Below are 17318 nucleotides of genomic sequence, written 5' to 3'. Positions count from 1 at the left end.
GACGTCAGCGTCTTGATTATATTTATTGTAGTCGTACCTATGTAACCTCCATTCTCTCTAAACTGGCTTCATCATATTTTCTATGGTTATCAAAATTCACGGGTGAAAGAGAACGAACGATTGAGCACTGACTTTATTTTTTATAATGCGGTTATTATGACGCAACATCGCACGTCGGGCAGCTAATGCTGCCAGATGTGCGATGTGCCCCGGAGTGAAGAGGTTAATTTCACCTACTCTATAAAGTGATATGACACTCCCTTAAGGGAGACTTGAGGAAGTGGATAGTCTTAGACACTTGGATGTGAATTTAGTCGGAAAGGAAGTTGAGGTGGAGGTAGAATGTAGATTGAGAGAAGTAAATGCCTTGGAGGATTAAAAAGTGAAATGAGAAATAGACATTCGGCAATAAATGGTAAGAGAAGATTGTATGTAGGAGTGATTGTGCCAAAAGCACTGTATGGGGCAGAAACATGTAACATAAGTGAGGAAGAGAGGAATTTGAATGTGTTGAGATGAGGTGCCTGAGAAGTATGATAGGGGTTACTAGGCTGGATAGAGTGAGAAATAAGGTGAGGAGGAGAGTGGGGGTGGAAAGGGAGTTGGGAGATAGGATTGATGAAAGAGGGTTGGTTTGGACAGGAAGAAATGAGTGAAGAAAGATTAGTAAAAGAAGTGTGGAAGGTAGAGGTGGAAGGAGTGAACATAAGGGGGTGACCTAAGATGAGATGGATGAATGGGGTAAAAGGGGCATTGGGAAAGAGGGGAATGTCTGTTGAGGAAGGATGGGAGAGGACAGAAGATAGGGGTGAATGGAGAATGGTTGTATATGGATGATGCTGTGATGCATAAGGGGGAGTGGGTGGGGGATGGGGGTGAGGGAGTATGTGTGAAAAATTGACACAGCCTGAAGGGATTTCGCCCAGTATTCTCCATTTCTGCATGAGGGGACGGAGAAGGGTTCGCCAATTTAATGAAGCGGCCTTGCTGTGGATGTGCTGTGTCTTGTGACACTGCTTCTGACCCAGGGCAGTGGGCGAGATGCAGGGATGACCCATCATCCAGGAGAAGCCAAGATAAGAGGGAAAGGAGGTGGATGGGAGTGGAGCATGTGGGGATAAAATAGGTGGAAGTAGTTTTTGTGCCTTTGTTTTTTGGCTACCTCCCTTGTAAGAGGGAAAAAAGCCTTTGGTATATGTATGTACAATGAAAGCAGCCTTGCTGTGGATGTGCTGTTTCTTGCTACACTGCTTCTGACCCAGGGCAGTGGGCAAGATGCAGGGATGACCCATCATCCAGGAGTCAAGATAAGAGGGATGAAGGGGGTGAATAAGTTGAGTACGTGGGGATGGAATGGGTGGAAGTGGATTTTATGAATTTGTTTTTTCTGTTGGTGTATGTATGTATGTACAGTGATGGTGGACTGGTTGGTGAGGTTATTTAATGTTTGCTGGAGAGAGGGTAGAGTGCCGGAGGACTGGAGGAGTGCCTGTATAGTTCCACTTTACAAGGGGAAAAGGGGACAAATGTGAATGTAGTAGTTTCAGAGGGATTAGCTTGTTAAGTGTAGTTGGGAAGGCTTATGGGAGGATCTTGATTGAGAGGATTAGGAGAGGAACAGAGGGAGTAATTGGTGAGGAACAGTGTGGATTTAGGATGGATAGAGGTTGTGTACATCAGATTTTTGTGCTAAGACAGATATGTGAGAAAGCTATAGGAAAGGGGAAGGATGTTTTCTGGGCCTTTATGGATCTGGAAAAGGTTTACGATAGAGTAGACAGAAAGGCACTGTGGGAGGTTATGCAGATATATGGGATAGGAGGAAAGCTCCTAGGAGCTGTCAAGAGTTTTTATGAGGGTAGTGGAGCTTGTGTCAGGATTAGAAATGGAGAGAGTGAGTGGTTCGAGGTAAAGGTGGGACTTCGTCAAGGATGCATTGTCACCCTGGCTGTTCAACTTATACATGGATGGGGTAGTGCGAGAGGTAAATGCAAGGGTAGTGGGTCAGGGATTGGAGATGGTTAAAGAAAATGGAGAAAAGTGGGAGGTGAGCCAGCTGTTGTTTTCGGACGACACTGCACTTGTGGCAGGATAGGAGGGATTGAGGAAGTTGGTGACAGAGTTTGGGAGAGCGTGTGATAGAAGAAAGCTAAAGATAAATGTGGGTAAAAGTAAGGTTAAAGATAAATGTGGGTAAAAGTAAGGTGATGAGATGTACAAGGGGTGAAAGTGGCAGTAGACTGGAAGTGAGCATTAAGGGAGAGCGACTGGAGGAAGTGGATATTTTTAGATACTTGGGTGCAAATGTGGCAGGAAAAGGTGGAGTGAAGGTGGAGGTAGAATGTAGATTGAGAGAAGCAAGTAAATGCCTTGGTGGATTAAAAAGTGTAATGAGGAATAGACATTTGGGAATGGATACTAAGAGGAGACTGTATGAAGGAGTGATTGTGCCAACAGCACTGTATGGGGCAGAAACATGGAACATAAGAGAGGAAGAGAGGAGTTTGAATGTGTTTGAGATGAAGTGTCTGAGAAGTATGATGGGGTTACTAGGCTTGATACAGTGAGAAATGAAGAGGTGAGGAGGAGAACAGGGGTGGAAAGGGAGTTGGGAGATAGGGTTGATGAAAGAGTATTAGGATGGTTTGGACACATGGAAAGAATGAGTGAAGAAAGATTAGTAAAAGAAGTGTGGAAGGCGGAGGTGGAAGGAGTGAATATGAGGGGGTGTCCTAGGATGAGATGGATGGATGGGGTGCAAGAGGCTTTACAAAAGAGAGGAATGTCTGTAGAGGAAGGACGGGAGAGGACAGAAGATAGGGGTGAATTGAGAATGGTTGTATATGGATGATGTGATGCATGAGGTGGAATGGGCGGGGGGATGGGGGGGAGGTAGTATGTGTGAGCAAAATTTGTAGTAGCCCGAAGGGATTTCTCCCCGTCTTCTCCTTTTATTCATGGGGGGACGGAGAGGGGGGGGGGGTCGCCAATTTAATGAAGGAGCCTTGCTGTCGATGTGCTGTGTCTTGTGACACTGCTTCTGACCCAGGGCAGTGGACAAGGTGCAGGGATGACCTGTCATCCAGGAGGTGCTAAGCAGGTGCAGATCCAGGGGGGAGGGGGGCTAAGCCCCCCCCCCCAAATTTGTTCTTCCATGAATCATTGTAAGGATGTCATTTAATCGATTTTAGTACTATCTGATGTTTTGCCAGGTCCAGAAGTTAAATAAACTGACAGCATGTGTGCGGTATTTGGGCGGAATTATGCTGTGTTTGGCATTTGTTTAATTCCATTTATGTTTTGTGCTGCGCGTGTTGTAGGGTTGCCAGAGTTGTGTCTCAGTTGTGCTGATAAGGGATAGAAAGGAGATATACCACGTTTGTTGGTTGTTTAACATACCTGTATTGTCACCTATATGATTGTTTTGTGTTGTTGAAGCAATCAATCAAGAAGTATCATCTACAAACGGTAAGTATTCAGGAATACCACAGGCTTTATAGATATCGTTCATGTAAATAAAAAAACAAAATTGGACCTAGAATACTACCTTGAGGTACCCCCATAAATCTCGATTTAACACCGTTAAATAAGACAACTTGATTACGATTAGATAAATATGACTGAAACCTCTGAAGTTCAAAGTCTTTTATTCCGTACTCAGCCATTTTTATCAATAGAATACTATGATCAACTGTGTCAAAAGCCTTTTTAATATCTAGAAAAACTGCAGCACATATTTTTTATTTGATAGTAGAGTTGCAATATATTCATGTAAGAGAGCAAGAGGCATATATGTTGAGTGGTTTTCACGGAATCCAAATTGATTATCGAAAATGATCCCATGGTACTCAAGGTAATCTACCAATTGCTCAAGAATAACGGTTTCAAGTACTTTAGACAATACCGGAAGGATCGAAATCGGAAGAAAATTTGATACGTTTGATGTGGGCCCATCTTTATGGATCGGGTGTACTACAGCAATTTTTAGGACATTAGGAAAGTAACTCTGTTGAAAGCACAAAGTGATTAAATGCATGAGTAAATGAATAATTTTGGGAGCAGCAAGTTTAAGGATCTTTGTATTAAGGCAATCATAGCCATTGGACTTATTTTTAAGATTATTTATAATACGCAAAATATCGTGAGTTGATGGTTTTATTACACTAAATTGTGATGAGACTGGAGTTATATATTGAAGTGGGTTTCCAGGGTAATTTGGCAGCTTATCAGCCAATAAACTACCAATTGAACAGAAAAAGTTATTAAACATGTCAGCGATCTCATGGTTGTCAGTTACCTGCCTGTTATTGTGAATAAGCAAATTGGGAGTACTATTACTTCTCTTTTCATTAATTACTTCAAGAAGTATTGACCAGAGTTTCTTCGGAACCTATGAATTTTCTTCAAGTTTTTTGAGATAGTGTTGCTTGCGAGCCAATTTAATTGATGAGTTGAGAACATTACGATATCTGATAAAATTGTGTTTATTAAGTTCAGAGTTGCACTTAATGTATTTTTTATAAAGTTTATTTTTTAAAATTGATGCATTTCAACAAGTTATTTGTTATCCAAGGTTTGATTGGTATCTTTCTTCTTGATGTTATTTTAGTCATTAATTTAGTAATTTCTTCATTATAGTTATCAAACAATTGGCAAAATCATTGTGGTGACAAGTATAATGCACAGTTGCAGTTAAACGTTGAGGTGTAAGCATCTACTTGAGTAAGCAGGTAAACTATTACTTATTCGTTTATAATATCTCTTGCAATTGTTTAATAACCCAAAGGGAAATTGAATAGTGGAACACCTTTCTATAAAAGAAAATTATTACGTTAACTTGATATCGATATTACCATGTATTTTCCCAAATTATATTTAATTTAATCTAGCAGTTCTCCACAATGTTCTTCTATTTCCTTCTATAATTTTTACCAGAGACCTTACTTGAGATTATGTTTGTGGCAAAATTCTTTTAAGAAAATAAGCCTGTGTCAGATATTTGTTTTTTGCCCCTGCCAGGCTGGCAGGTCCAGTGAAATGAAGTGAGCAGGGGAACCCGCCAAGATCACTGCATTTTTCAAGCGATGACCTGAATGTGTGCAGATGGATATTGCCACCACAGAGGCAAGTGTTCCAGAGGAAGCCAAGACTGCCGAGGTCCCCCACTCGTCATGTGAAGACGGCACAGTTGCAGTGGCAGCTTCTCAAGAGCCTCGACTTGACATTGCTGATTTCGTGGGGAGGAAGGGAACAGATGAAGAGAAGGTGGTCATCATCCACCAGAAAGTCCCAGTTATCGAGGCTCTTCCATTCAGCGACGAGGGCGGTCAAAAGAGGCGGTTCCAGCCTACCTGGTGCTCAACATACCTGTGGCTCAAATATTCAGTTTTGAAGAACGGAGGATACTAAGCTAGTAAAAGACCACACGTCCATGAAGCAGAAGAAGCTGGTCAGCCTCTGCGCTACTAGATGGGTTGAGCAACACGACTCATTGTGTTTATGGAATTACTGCCAGTTATTGCCGTCTTTCTGGAGAACAAGAGCAACTCGGACACGATGGCGGGACTACTACTGATAGCAATCCGAGAGCTGCACTTTCTGATTAGTCTCGCCGTCGCCGAGTCTGTGCTAGCTCACACTGTGGAGCCGAGCCGAGCCCTGCAGTCCCCTATGGTCGATCTAGTCTCAGCGTACGCTACGATTGGTGATGTGGTGACGCATCTAAACAAGACCCGGGAAGGTGCACTGACCAGCTTCCAGGACATCTTCAAGAAGGCAGAGGGGCTCCTCCAGGAGATCAGTTCATCACATGACACCATTCCTGTACCTCGAGTTTGCAAGCGCCAAATGCAGTGAGCGAATTTACCCTTCCAGACAGCTGAGAAGTATTACCGAAGATCTGTATATGTCCCATTCCTCGACCATGTATTGACTGAGCTGCAGACCCAGTTCGGGAATGATACTATTCCTGTTGGCTTCAAGATCAAGAATCTGCTCAGCAGCGCTGACGGAGATGTTGCTGCTGTACTGGAAGCGGCAAAGGTTTATGAAGCTGACATCGAGACCTTGAGCCTCGTGAAGGCGGAAGCAGAGCACTGGTATTCAACAACAATGAAGTTCGAATCCATTGGAGATGCCCTTGCCCACGCCCAGGCCCGAATGTATCCAAACCTGGCCAAGCTCCTCCGAGTTTTGATCACGCTCCCAGTCTTGAACGCAGAGGCCGAACGTTCATTTTTAACCTTGAAGCGACTGAAGACCTACCTAAGGAATACTATGGGTCAAGATCGCCTCAACGGCCTGGCGCTACTCGGCGTTCACAATGAAATCAATATTGAAATAGACAGTGTAATCAATGTATTTGCCCAAAAAAACAGGAGGTTAATATTCGTGTGAGATCCCATGAACAATGCTGTGTGTTATTAATGGAATTTAGATACTTTAATCAACAGGTTCAGAAGTTCATACATGTTTTTGTTTGTATTTGTGATTTTTAAAGCTACTTTTATTTTTTATTACTTCCATGAGTCAAAGTGCACTAACACTACACACGGATCCTGCAATAATTTCTCTCTATGCAAGAGTATACGTGTGCCAGTGCCTTATCACTGACTAGCACAAGCATGTAACAATATAAAACGAATATACATTCTATTATATATGTCTAAAATACAGAAAAATCTGAAAAACATATTTAAGTTAAATATACCTCAGACTTCTGATAAATCAGACTACTCAGAGGAAGGAATTCAGGTTAGCACCCCCCCCAAATTTTTATCCTGGATCCGCCACTGGTGCTAAGATAAGAGGGAGGGTGGAGGGGTGTGGAGTGTATTCAGGGAAGGAATGGGTAGGAATGATTTTATGCCTTTTCCTTTTTGGCTACCTCCCTTGTACACATACATACATACATATACCAAGGCTTTTTCCCCCTTACCAGGGAGGTAGCCAAAAAGGAAAAGGCATAAAATCATTCCCACCCATTCCATCCCCGAAAACACTCCACACCCCTCCACCCTCCCTCCCATCTTAGCACCTCCTAGATGACGGGTCATCCCTGCACCTTGTCCACTGCCCTGGGTTAGAGGCAGTGTCGCAGGACACAGCACATCCACGGCAAGGCCGCTTCATTAAATCGGCGACCCCCCCTCTCCGTCCCCCAATATAAAGGAGAGGACGAGGAGAAATCCCTTCGGGCTGCATCAAAATTTTTGCTCGCACACACTACCTCACCCCCCATTCCCCCGTCCATTCCACCTCATGCATCACAACATTTTCCATATACAACCATTCTCCATTCACCCCTGTCTTCTGTCCTCTCCTGTCCTTCCTCAACAGACATTCCCCTCTTCCCCAAAGCCCCCTTCACCCCATCCATCCACCTCATCCTAGGATGTCCCCTCATGTTCACTCCCTCCACATCTGCCTTCCATACCTCTTTTACTAGTCTTTCTTCACTCATTCTTTCCATGTGTCCAAACCATCCTAATACTTTTTCATCAACCCTATCTCCCAGCTCCCTTTCCACCCCTGTTCTCCTCCTCACCTCCTCATTTCTCACTCTATCAAGCCTAGTAACCCCCATCATACTTCTCAGACACTTCATCTCAAACACATTCAAGTTCCTTCTCTCTTCCTCTCTTATGTTCCATGTTTCTGCTCCATACAGTGCTGTTGGCACAATCACTCCTTCATACAGTCTCCTCTTAGCATCCATTCCTAAATGTCTATTCCTCATTACACTTTTTAAACCACCAAGGCATTTACTCGCTTCTCTCAATCTACATTCTACCTACACCTTCACTCCACCTTTTCCTGCCACATTCGCACACAAGTATCTAAAACTATCCACTTCCTCCAGTAGCTCTCCCTTAATGCTCACTTCCAGATTACTGCCACTTTCACCCCTTGTACATCTCATCACCTTACTTTTACCCACATTTATCTTCAACTTTCTTCTATCACACATTCTCTCCCAAATTCTGTCACCAAATTCCTCAATCCCTCCTCCGATCCTGCCACAAGCGCAGTGTCGTCTGAAAACAACAGCTGGCTCACCTCCCACTTTTCTCCATTTTCCTTAACCATCTCCAATCCCTGACCCACTACCCTTGCATTCACCTCTCGCACCACCCCATCCATGTATAAGTTGAACAGCCAGGGTGACATAACGCATCCCTGACGAAGTCCCATCTTTACCTCAAACCACTCACTCTCTCCATTTCTAATCCTGACACAAGCTCTACTACTCTCATAAAAACTCTTGACAGCTCCCAGAAGCTTTCCTCCTATCCCGTATATCCGCATAACCTCCCACAGTGCCTTTCTGTCTACCCTGTCGTAAGCCTTTTCCAGATCCATAAAGGCCCATAAAACATCCTTCCCCTTTCCTATAGTTTTCTCACATATCTGTCTTACCACAAAGATCTGATCTACACAACCTCTACCCGTCCTAAATCCACACTGTTCCTCACCAATTACTCCCTCTGTTCCTCTCCTAATCCTCTCAATCAAGATCCTCCCATAAGCCTTCCCAACTACACTTAACAAGCTAATCCCTCTGAAACTACTACATTCACACTTGTCCCCCTTTCCCTTGTAAAGTGGAACTATACAAGCACTCCTCCAGTCCTTTGGCGCTCTACCTTCTCTCCAGCAAACATTAAACAACCTCACCAGCCAGTCCACCATCACTATACCCCCTTTTTTAAGACATTCTGCATGGCATCCATCCATACCAGGTGCATTACCTGCTTTCATCATTTTAACTGCTGCCTTCACTTCATCCTTTCTTATTTCTCCTCCATTTTCCTCACTCATCACTCTCATTTTCTTAGCATTTCCCACTGCAGCTATCTTTCCCTCCCTATCCTCCTTCACATTAACCCATTCAACTCCGATGACAAGACATCTTGTCATCGGAGTTGAATGGGTTAAGCAACTCCCTATAATATTCTGCCCATCTTCCCCTTACTGCCTTCTCTTCCATTATCATCTCTCCATATGCACCTTTTACCTTTTCTTCTCTACTTGATTCGCCTCCTCTTCCTCTCTTAATTTCTTTCCAAAACATCTTTTTATCATTTTCAAAATTTTCTGTCATACTCTTACCCCATTTTACATCTGCTCTCTTTGCCTCCTTTACCTTTTTCTTTACTTCTCTTTTCTTTTCCCTGTACTTCTCATATGACTCCCTCGTCCTATTTTGTAACCAATGTGTGTAAGCTCGCTTCTTCTCTTCTACAACCTTCTTCGTTTCCTCATCCCACCATTCACTACCCTTCCTTCTATTTCCTCCTGACCTTCTTGTTCCACACACCATCTTTGCACACTTTGTGACTCCCTCCTTGAACCATCCCCATCCCTCCCCCACACTTACCTCTACTCTATCCTTCACTCCTTCCCACTCCTCCTTCAGCTTCCTCTTGTACTCCTTCTCCTCTTCATTTAAAGGTCAGATATCAACAGATATACCATTCACTAAAAATCATCAAAAAAGTACTTTTTAAAAGCATACAAATAAAGTTTTTACCTATTACAGAATTTATTCAGAAAATTCACTTTTAATTGCGCCTCGCATACCACTTTTCCGAAGTCTAGATATTCAGAATAACAATATTGTTTGTTTGGCAACTGTGACGTCACGAACGCGGAATTCCCCGAACCTTTCCTGAAGCGCACGGGCGGAATGTTTCGAATAGCAGACGACGCAATGAAATGAAGACAAAACTGTTTTTTGCCAAATTTGATAAGATGTAGATGGTGGAATTATATAGAATACTGTCAATACAAAAGGTTCTGGAATTCTTGATATCTGACCTTTAAAGGTCAGATATCAAGACTTCCATAACTTTTTGTATTTACAGTTTAATGTACATAAAAAAACATACTGACAGTATTCTATATAATTCCACCATCTACATCTTATCAAATTTGGCAAAAAACAGGTTTGTCTTCATTTCATTGCGTCGTCTGCTATTCGAAACATTCCGCCCGTGCGCTTCGGGAAAGGTTCGGGGAAATTCCGCGTTCGTGACGTCACAGTTGCCAAACAAACAATATTGTTATTCTGAATATCTAGACTTTGGAAAAGTGGTATGCGAGGCGCAATTAAAAGTGAATTTTCTGAATAAATTCTTCTATAATAGGTAAAAACTTTATTTGTATGCTTTTAAAAAGTACTTTTTCGAGCAATACGATGATTTTTAGCGAATGGTATATCTGTTGATATCTGACCTTTAAAGAGTTCACTCTAAGCACCTCCCTACCTTTTGTCCCTTTCCTCTTCCTCCATCTGTCCTCCACTCTCAACTTACCTCCCTTGTAAGGGGGAAAAAGCCTTGGTATATGTATGTATGTATATGTATGTACAAAGGAGGTACCCAAAGTCAAAGGCATAAATCCACTCACACCCAGTTCATCCCTACATACTCCACTCCCATTCACCACCCCTTCCTCTTTTCTTGACTCCTCCTGGATGACAGATCATCCCTGCATCTTGCCCACTACCCTGGGTCAGTAGCAATGGAGCAAGACACAGATATATAACACAAAGAAAAGAATAACATCCATATCATTGAAACACTTACCAATTAACTTTTTGGCAATGCTTGATCGGGGTTCACATCCATCAAGAGGACATCGGTCATCCATTGGTGTTACCCGTGCACAGTACCATCCAATACTTAGATTTGTGAAAGTGTAGTGAGTCTGTTAACAAACATGCAAATTGGGAAAATAAATAAACAAGTAAATAAAAAATGAATACATATTAGACAAAGATTTTAGTAAATTCTATTTTCCTTTTTACCAATGATAAATGAGCCCATTTAATGAAGGTGCCTTACTGTAGATGTGCCGTGTCTTGCAACACTGCTTCCAACACAGGGCAGTGGGTGAGATACAGGGACAACCCATCATCCAGGAGGAGCCAAGATAAGAGGGAGGGAGGGAGGGGGGTGAATGGGAGTGAATTGGGAGGATGGAATGGGTGGGAGTGGATTTTATGCATTTGTTTTTTGGCCACCTCCTTTGTAAGGGGGTCAAAGGCTTTGGTATATGTATATATAAATGAGCCTTGTGACAAATACCAACAAGTGGTGTTCCTACAAGATAGGTATCAGAGAAAATCTCTATAAAGGCCATCTTCCAAACTTGTCAAGACCATCTTCATCTGTAGGTGCAGCCACAAGAGGTTAACACCTAGTCTCCACACTAGGTCCAAGATATCTGACAACTGTACTTATTTCCAGTCAATGAAAATCATGACTATGGTTGCAGTGATTAATGGGGAGATAATTGGTAATTCTCTATTATAACAATTAATCAGTTTTGATAATCATATCAGCCATTCTTGTTTCTTATTATCATTGATTAGCATGGATACCCTTACAATGGGGAAGATGTCCTGAGTATATAGATAACTCTGATAGATTGATTAGCACACATGCAGGATCAAGAAAACCATGAGTGACAGAGAAATTCAGAAAACATACTGGATTTAACATGTAAAACCATAGAAGCATGTATCCTTTACAGAAAGAAGGGCCACCAAAAGTACATATATCAAAAGGCCCTTTCCCCCCAAACATAAGAATGTTCCAGCCAAGACATACATGCACCCTTCATCCATCCCACCCACCTGTTGTTCCTTTTATCTTGGCCCCAAAATGGAAAAAAGTGGCTTATCATTCCTCTGAATAGACTTTCTCTTACATACTTGAATAGTATGTGGTTCTGAAGATGGTTTTAATTATGGATAAGTGGGTATATGGTTTGTCTTGCTACACTGCTTCTGACTCAGGGTAGTGGGTGGGATACAGGGATGACCTGTCATCCATGAAAAGCAAGATGAGAGGGGGAGGGGGGGGGGAGCACAGTGGATGGGAGTGGAATGGGAGGGAATAGGTATGTGCCTTTGACTTGGCTACCTCCCTTATATGGGGGAAAAGCTCTTGGTATATAGATGGATAGGGTATATGGTTTTAACTTGCTACCTCCTGTTATGAAAAAAGGGGGAGGGGACTTTGGTGAGTGTGTGTGTGTGTGTGTAATACACACACACACACACATATATATTTCAATTTTTTTTTTTTTTTATATACCAAGGCTTTTTCCCCCTTTCAAGGGAGGTAGTTAAAAAGGGAAAGGCATAAAAACACTCCCACCCATTTCATCCCTAAATACACTCCACACCCCTCACCCTCCCTCTCATCTGAGCACCTCCTTTCTTTTAATGTTGACTGTTCAAACTTAAGTTTTTTTCATGGGTTTTGTTAGGCTGGGAACTACTTTGGATACCCCTTTACTACATACATATACCAAAGGCTTTTTCCCCCAACACAGGGTGTAGCCAAAAAGAAAAAGGCATAGAAACCACTTGCACCCATTCCACTTCCTATATATTCCACTCCCCTCCACCTTCCTATCTTGGCACCTCCTGGGGCAGAAACATGGAACATGAGAGAGGAAGAGAGGAGTTTGAATGTGTTTGAGATGAGGTGTCTGAGAAGTATGATAGGGGTTACTAGGCTAGATAGAGTGAGAAATGAGGAGGTGAGGAGGAGAACAGAGGTGGAAAGGGAGTTGGGAGATAGGGTTGATGAAAGAGTATTAGAATGGTTTGGACACATGGAAAGAATGAGTGAAGAAAGATTAGTAAAAGAAGTGTGGAAGGCAGAGGTGGAAGGAGTGAATATGAGGGGGCATCCTAGGATGAGATGGATGGATGGGGTGAAAGGGGCATTACAAAAGAGAGGAATGTCTGTGGAGGAAGGACGGGAGAGGACAGAAGATAGGGGTGAATGGAGAGGGGTTGTGTATAGATGATGCTTTGATGCATGAGGGGGAGAGGGTGGGGGATGGGGGGTGAGGAAATATGTATGAGAAAAAATTTGACCCCTTTAATATTTTTGTTTTTTTACATATTTTTATGACCTAGAGCGTGGGTGGGAGTTATGGATGACCTTTCATCCATGACAAGCTAAAATGAGAAGGAAACAAAGGGTGGTGGATGGGAGTGGAATGGGTGGGGGTGGGTACATACCTTGACTGGCTACCTCCCTTGTAAGAGGGATGAATCCCTTGGTATATAGATAGCATAGACATATTTTTTTTCTGTGGGGACTGTGTGGTTGTCTTGTGAGTCACATGACCTGGATATATGTGTTTGCTGTCATCATGATAATGGGAGAGACAGGAGAGGCTGTATTCATGTGTCCTGTGAGATATATGGATGATAATATGGGTGCATGTTAATGGTGTGTGGGCAAATATTTTGTATGGTGTGCTGTGCTTATTTTGTGCAGTGTTGGCAAATGAGTAATCACCACCTACTAAGCAGGTAACATTTACTATTGTATTTAAAACTCATCTGTCATACCTGATGTAAAATAATCTTGTTTTCTGGAATGATATTAATACGTAGATCTAATGAGTTATCTTGGCAGTTGATAGAAACGTTGTGCTGATACCAAAGTTGTAAGCCATAAGTGGAAAAGTTGAAGGGATGCTCCGGTGCTGTCCACCTTATGTCCAAAGTTTTTCTAATATTAAAGTACAAAAGAATTGATAACAAAGATTAATTTCAAACTTAAAAATTAATGTCAGGTCATCTATGAATTTTGACTGTGGCATGTAACTCACCAATGCAAAGTGCAAAAAGTTGTATAGAGATGTTTAACTTTTAATGAAGTTACTCTTCATTATAGAGAACACAATTTGGACTTCTTAATTTGAATTTTAAGATTTGTCCTATAACATACCTTCAAAAAGTATACATCCACCACTCATCAAAATCCATTCATCATCATTTCAGAACTTCATGAATGAAGGGTCACCTGTCGCCACTACACTGCTTGGGTCAAAGACAATGCAGTGAGACATGGTACCTCCATAGCAGGACCTGGTTTACACCCACCTTTTATAATGTAGTGAACATTCCTCATCCAGCCAAATATTCTGACCAGACAGGAACGTTCTTTGGGGCCATATCATTTCTCCATTCATTTACAATCTCTCTCTCCATTCACTCTTATCTTTTGCACCACTCTTCCTTACTCAACAGATGAGGGAGAGGGAATACACCATGTAACAAAGTGGTGGGGTAAAGGTAAACCAATTTCAGATGTTTGTCCCTGTTGTGGGGAAGTGTTCTGTCTTGCTGCATTGCCTCTGGCTCAAGTAGTGGGCATGGGACAGGGATGACCTTTTATCCACAAGGAATTAAGATAAAACGGACAAATGGGTATTGAATGGGCATGGGATGGGTGTAGAATGAGTGAAGGGTAGATGTATGCCTTAGCTAAGTTGATTCCTTTATAAGAGAGTAAGGGCCTTCTGCCATACTATATGTGCAGCTTTTCCTACATATCAATATCACTTAATTGTCACAATAACTTAAATTTGTAATGATTAATTAACTACCTTTATTTTGTATAATATGTAAGCTGTGGAAGCACAGTCTAGTGTTATTCTTATGAATTGTTTGTAAACTATGGGGGAAGGACCAACAATGGGTACCTGTATGCAGAAGTCCTGCAAGATGGACAGCAAAGCTACCCATTTTCAAAACCTGTGAACCTCTTCACCTCCATCAGGAGGTGCAACCCTAAGGGACTTACAATTAGTCTCTGGAATGGGTCCATGATCTCTCTCTTTTGACTCTGGCTGTATTTCTTACATTTTTTCACACATGGAGAGCTGATGACTGGCAACTGTTCTCCTCTTCCTACAACTTTCAGCCAGTGACACAGAAACAGCCCCACACTAACACAACAAAGACATACATACATACACCAAGGCTTTTCCCCAGTACAAGGGAGGTAGCCAAAAAGGAAAAGGCATAAAATAATTCCCACCAATTCCATCCCTGAATACACTCCACACCCCTCCATCCTCCCTCCCATCTTAGCACCTCCTGGATGATGGGTCATCCCTGCACCTTGTCCACTGCCCTGGGTCAGAAGCAGTGTCGCAGGACACAGCACATCCACAGCAAGGCCGCTTCATTTAATCGGCGACCCCCCTCTCCATCCCCCCATGCATAAAAGGAGAAGACGGGGAGGAAAAATCCCTTCGGGCTGCGTCAAAATTTTGCTCACACATACCTCACCCCCCATCCCCCCACCCATTCCACCTCATGCATGACAACATCATCTATATACAACCATTCTCCATTCACCCTTGTCTTCTGTCCTCTCCCGTCCTTCCTCAACAGGACGGGAGAGGACAAAGCCCCCTTCACCCCATCCATCCACCTCATCCTAGGACGTCCCCTCATGTTCACTCCCTACACATCTGCCTTCCATATTTCATTTACTAGTCTTTCTTCACTCATTCTTTCCATGTGTCCAAACCATCCTAATACTCTTTCATCAACCCTATCTCCCAGCTCCCTTTCCACCCCCGTTCTCATCCTCACCTCCTCATTTCTCACTCTATCTAGCCTAGTAACCCCCATCATACTTCTCAGACACCTCATCTCAAACACATTCAAACTCCTCTCTTCTTCTCTTATGTTCCATGTTTCTGCCCCATACAGAGCTGTTGGCACAATCACTCCTTCATACAGTCTCCTCTTAGCATCCATTCCCAAATGTCTATTCCTCATTACACTCTTCAATCCACCAAGGCATTTACTTGCTTCTCTCAATCTACATTCTACCTCCACCTTCACTCCACCTTTTCCTGCCACATTTGCACCCAAGTATCTAAAACTATCCACTTCCTCCAGTCGCTCTCCCTTAATGCTCACTTCCAGATTACTGCCACTTTCACCCCTTGTACATCTCATCACTTTACTTTTACCCACATTTATCTTTAGCTTTCTTCTATCACATACTCTCCCAAACTCTGTCACCAACTTCCTCAATCCCTCCTCCGATCCTGTCACAAGTGCAGTGTCGTCCGAAAACAACAGCTGGCTCACCTCCCACTTTTCTCCATTTTCTTTAACCATCTCCAATCCCTGACCCACTACCCTTGCACTTACCTCTCGTACTACCCCATCCATGTATAAGTTGAACAGCCAGGGCGACATAACGCATCCTTGACGAAGTCCCACCTTTACCTCGAATCACTCACTCTCTCCATTTCTAATCCTGACACAAGCTCTACTACACTCATAATAACTCTTGACAGCTCCTAGAAGCTTTCCTCCTATCCCATATATCTGCATAACCTCCCACAGTGCCTTTCTGTCTACCCTATTGTAAGCCTTTTCCAGATCCATAAAAGCTCAAAAAACATCCTTCCCCTTTCCTATAGCTTTCTCACATATTTATCTTACCACAAAGATCTGATCTACACAACCTCTACCTGTCCTAAATCCACTCTTCCTCACCAATTACTCCCTCTGTTCCTCTCCTAATCCTCTCAATCAAGATCTTCCCATGAGCCTTTCCAACTACACTTAACACGCTAATCCCTCTGAAACTACAGGTACTCCTCGTTTAACGACGACAATTGGGACCAGCGCGCCGTCGTTAACCGAATTGGTCGTGAAGCGAAAGTGTATAGATATACGTACATGTACTGTATGTACAATGTCCAGCAATACATGTATCTTTATTTTCGTGTATTTTCCCTCTTTTATACAGTACATTGAAAGCTTTATTTACTGTTTATTTACGGTGGTTAGGTTCCTAAAATTACCGTATATGACCAAATCCGCATATGCTGACATTCCATATTAAATACCGGGGTATTTTTTTAGTTTCGACCATGGGCGCAATATAGCAATAGAAAATTAATTATTAATTTTGTAAATTAAAATGTATCAATGTAATATGCAATTTTGTGGGCGGAAATGAAAGTAAAAAATACCTTACTACAAGAAAATATGCTAATGAACGAAGTCGGTAGCATAGGCTCGGGACGCCATCTTGTCGTCTGCCAACGTCTCTCACGACGACGACAACGAGGACGAGCCGATGACATTTAATTTGTAGGTAATGATTTATTAAACACAGGTTAGGTTAGTTAAGTTTAGGTTAGACGAATTAATTTATCATCCTTTCATTTCTTCGACATCGGCATCAATCATAACAAACATGGTGTACCATTCGTCCGACATGACTTCGTTACTTACGAAATCTGTTTTAGCATTTTTTTTTCATTTCCGCTCACAAAATTGCATATTACGTTGATACATTATAATTTACAAAATTAATAATTAATTTTCTATTGTTATATTGCGCCCATGGTCGAAACTAAAAATTTACCACTACCGGTATACACTGTACCCCAGGTAGTTTTTGCAGCTTGCAGGATGGTAATGTAGACCTAAGCTTCAGAACACTTTACCTCACAGCTAATAT

At 42.4% G+C, this 17318-nt stretch overlaps 1 protein-coding gene across 4 annotated transcripts in view; it reads right to left on the bottom strand.

Annotated features, from left to right (window-relative positions):
- LOC143038520 (uncharacterized) overlaps positions 1–17318 on the bottom strand; it is a 143629-nt gene that overhangs the window by 37483 nt on the left and 88828 nt on the right. For all 4 annotated transcript variants that reach the window (XM_076207808.1, XM_076207806.1, XM_076207807.1 and 1 more), the window contains 2 exons: positions 13382–13544; positions 10590–10710 (listed from right to left, as the gene is read on the bottom strand). In XM_076207808.1, the coding sequence (XP_076063923.1) occupies positions 10590–10710; positions 13382–13544 (284 nt within the window). The remainder of the gene's footprint in view (positions 1–10589; positions 10711–13381; positions 13545–17318) is intronic.

The sequence above is a fragment of the Oratosquilla oratoria genome, chromosome 24 (genome assembly GCF_046742065.1).
Source record: "Oratosquilla oratoria isolate Oo_2021 chromosome 24, ASM4674206v1, whole genome shotgun sequence".
NCBI classification, from domain to species: Eukaryota; Metazoa; Arthropoda; class Malacostraca; order Stomatopoda; family Squillidae; genus Oratosquilla; species Oratosquilla oratoria.
This window is presented reverse-complemented; position numbering and strand designations above follow the sequence as displayed.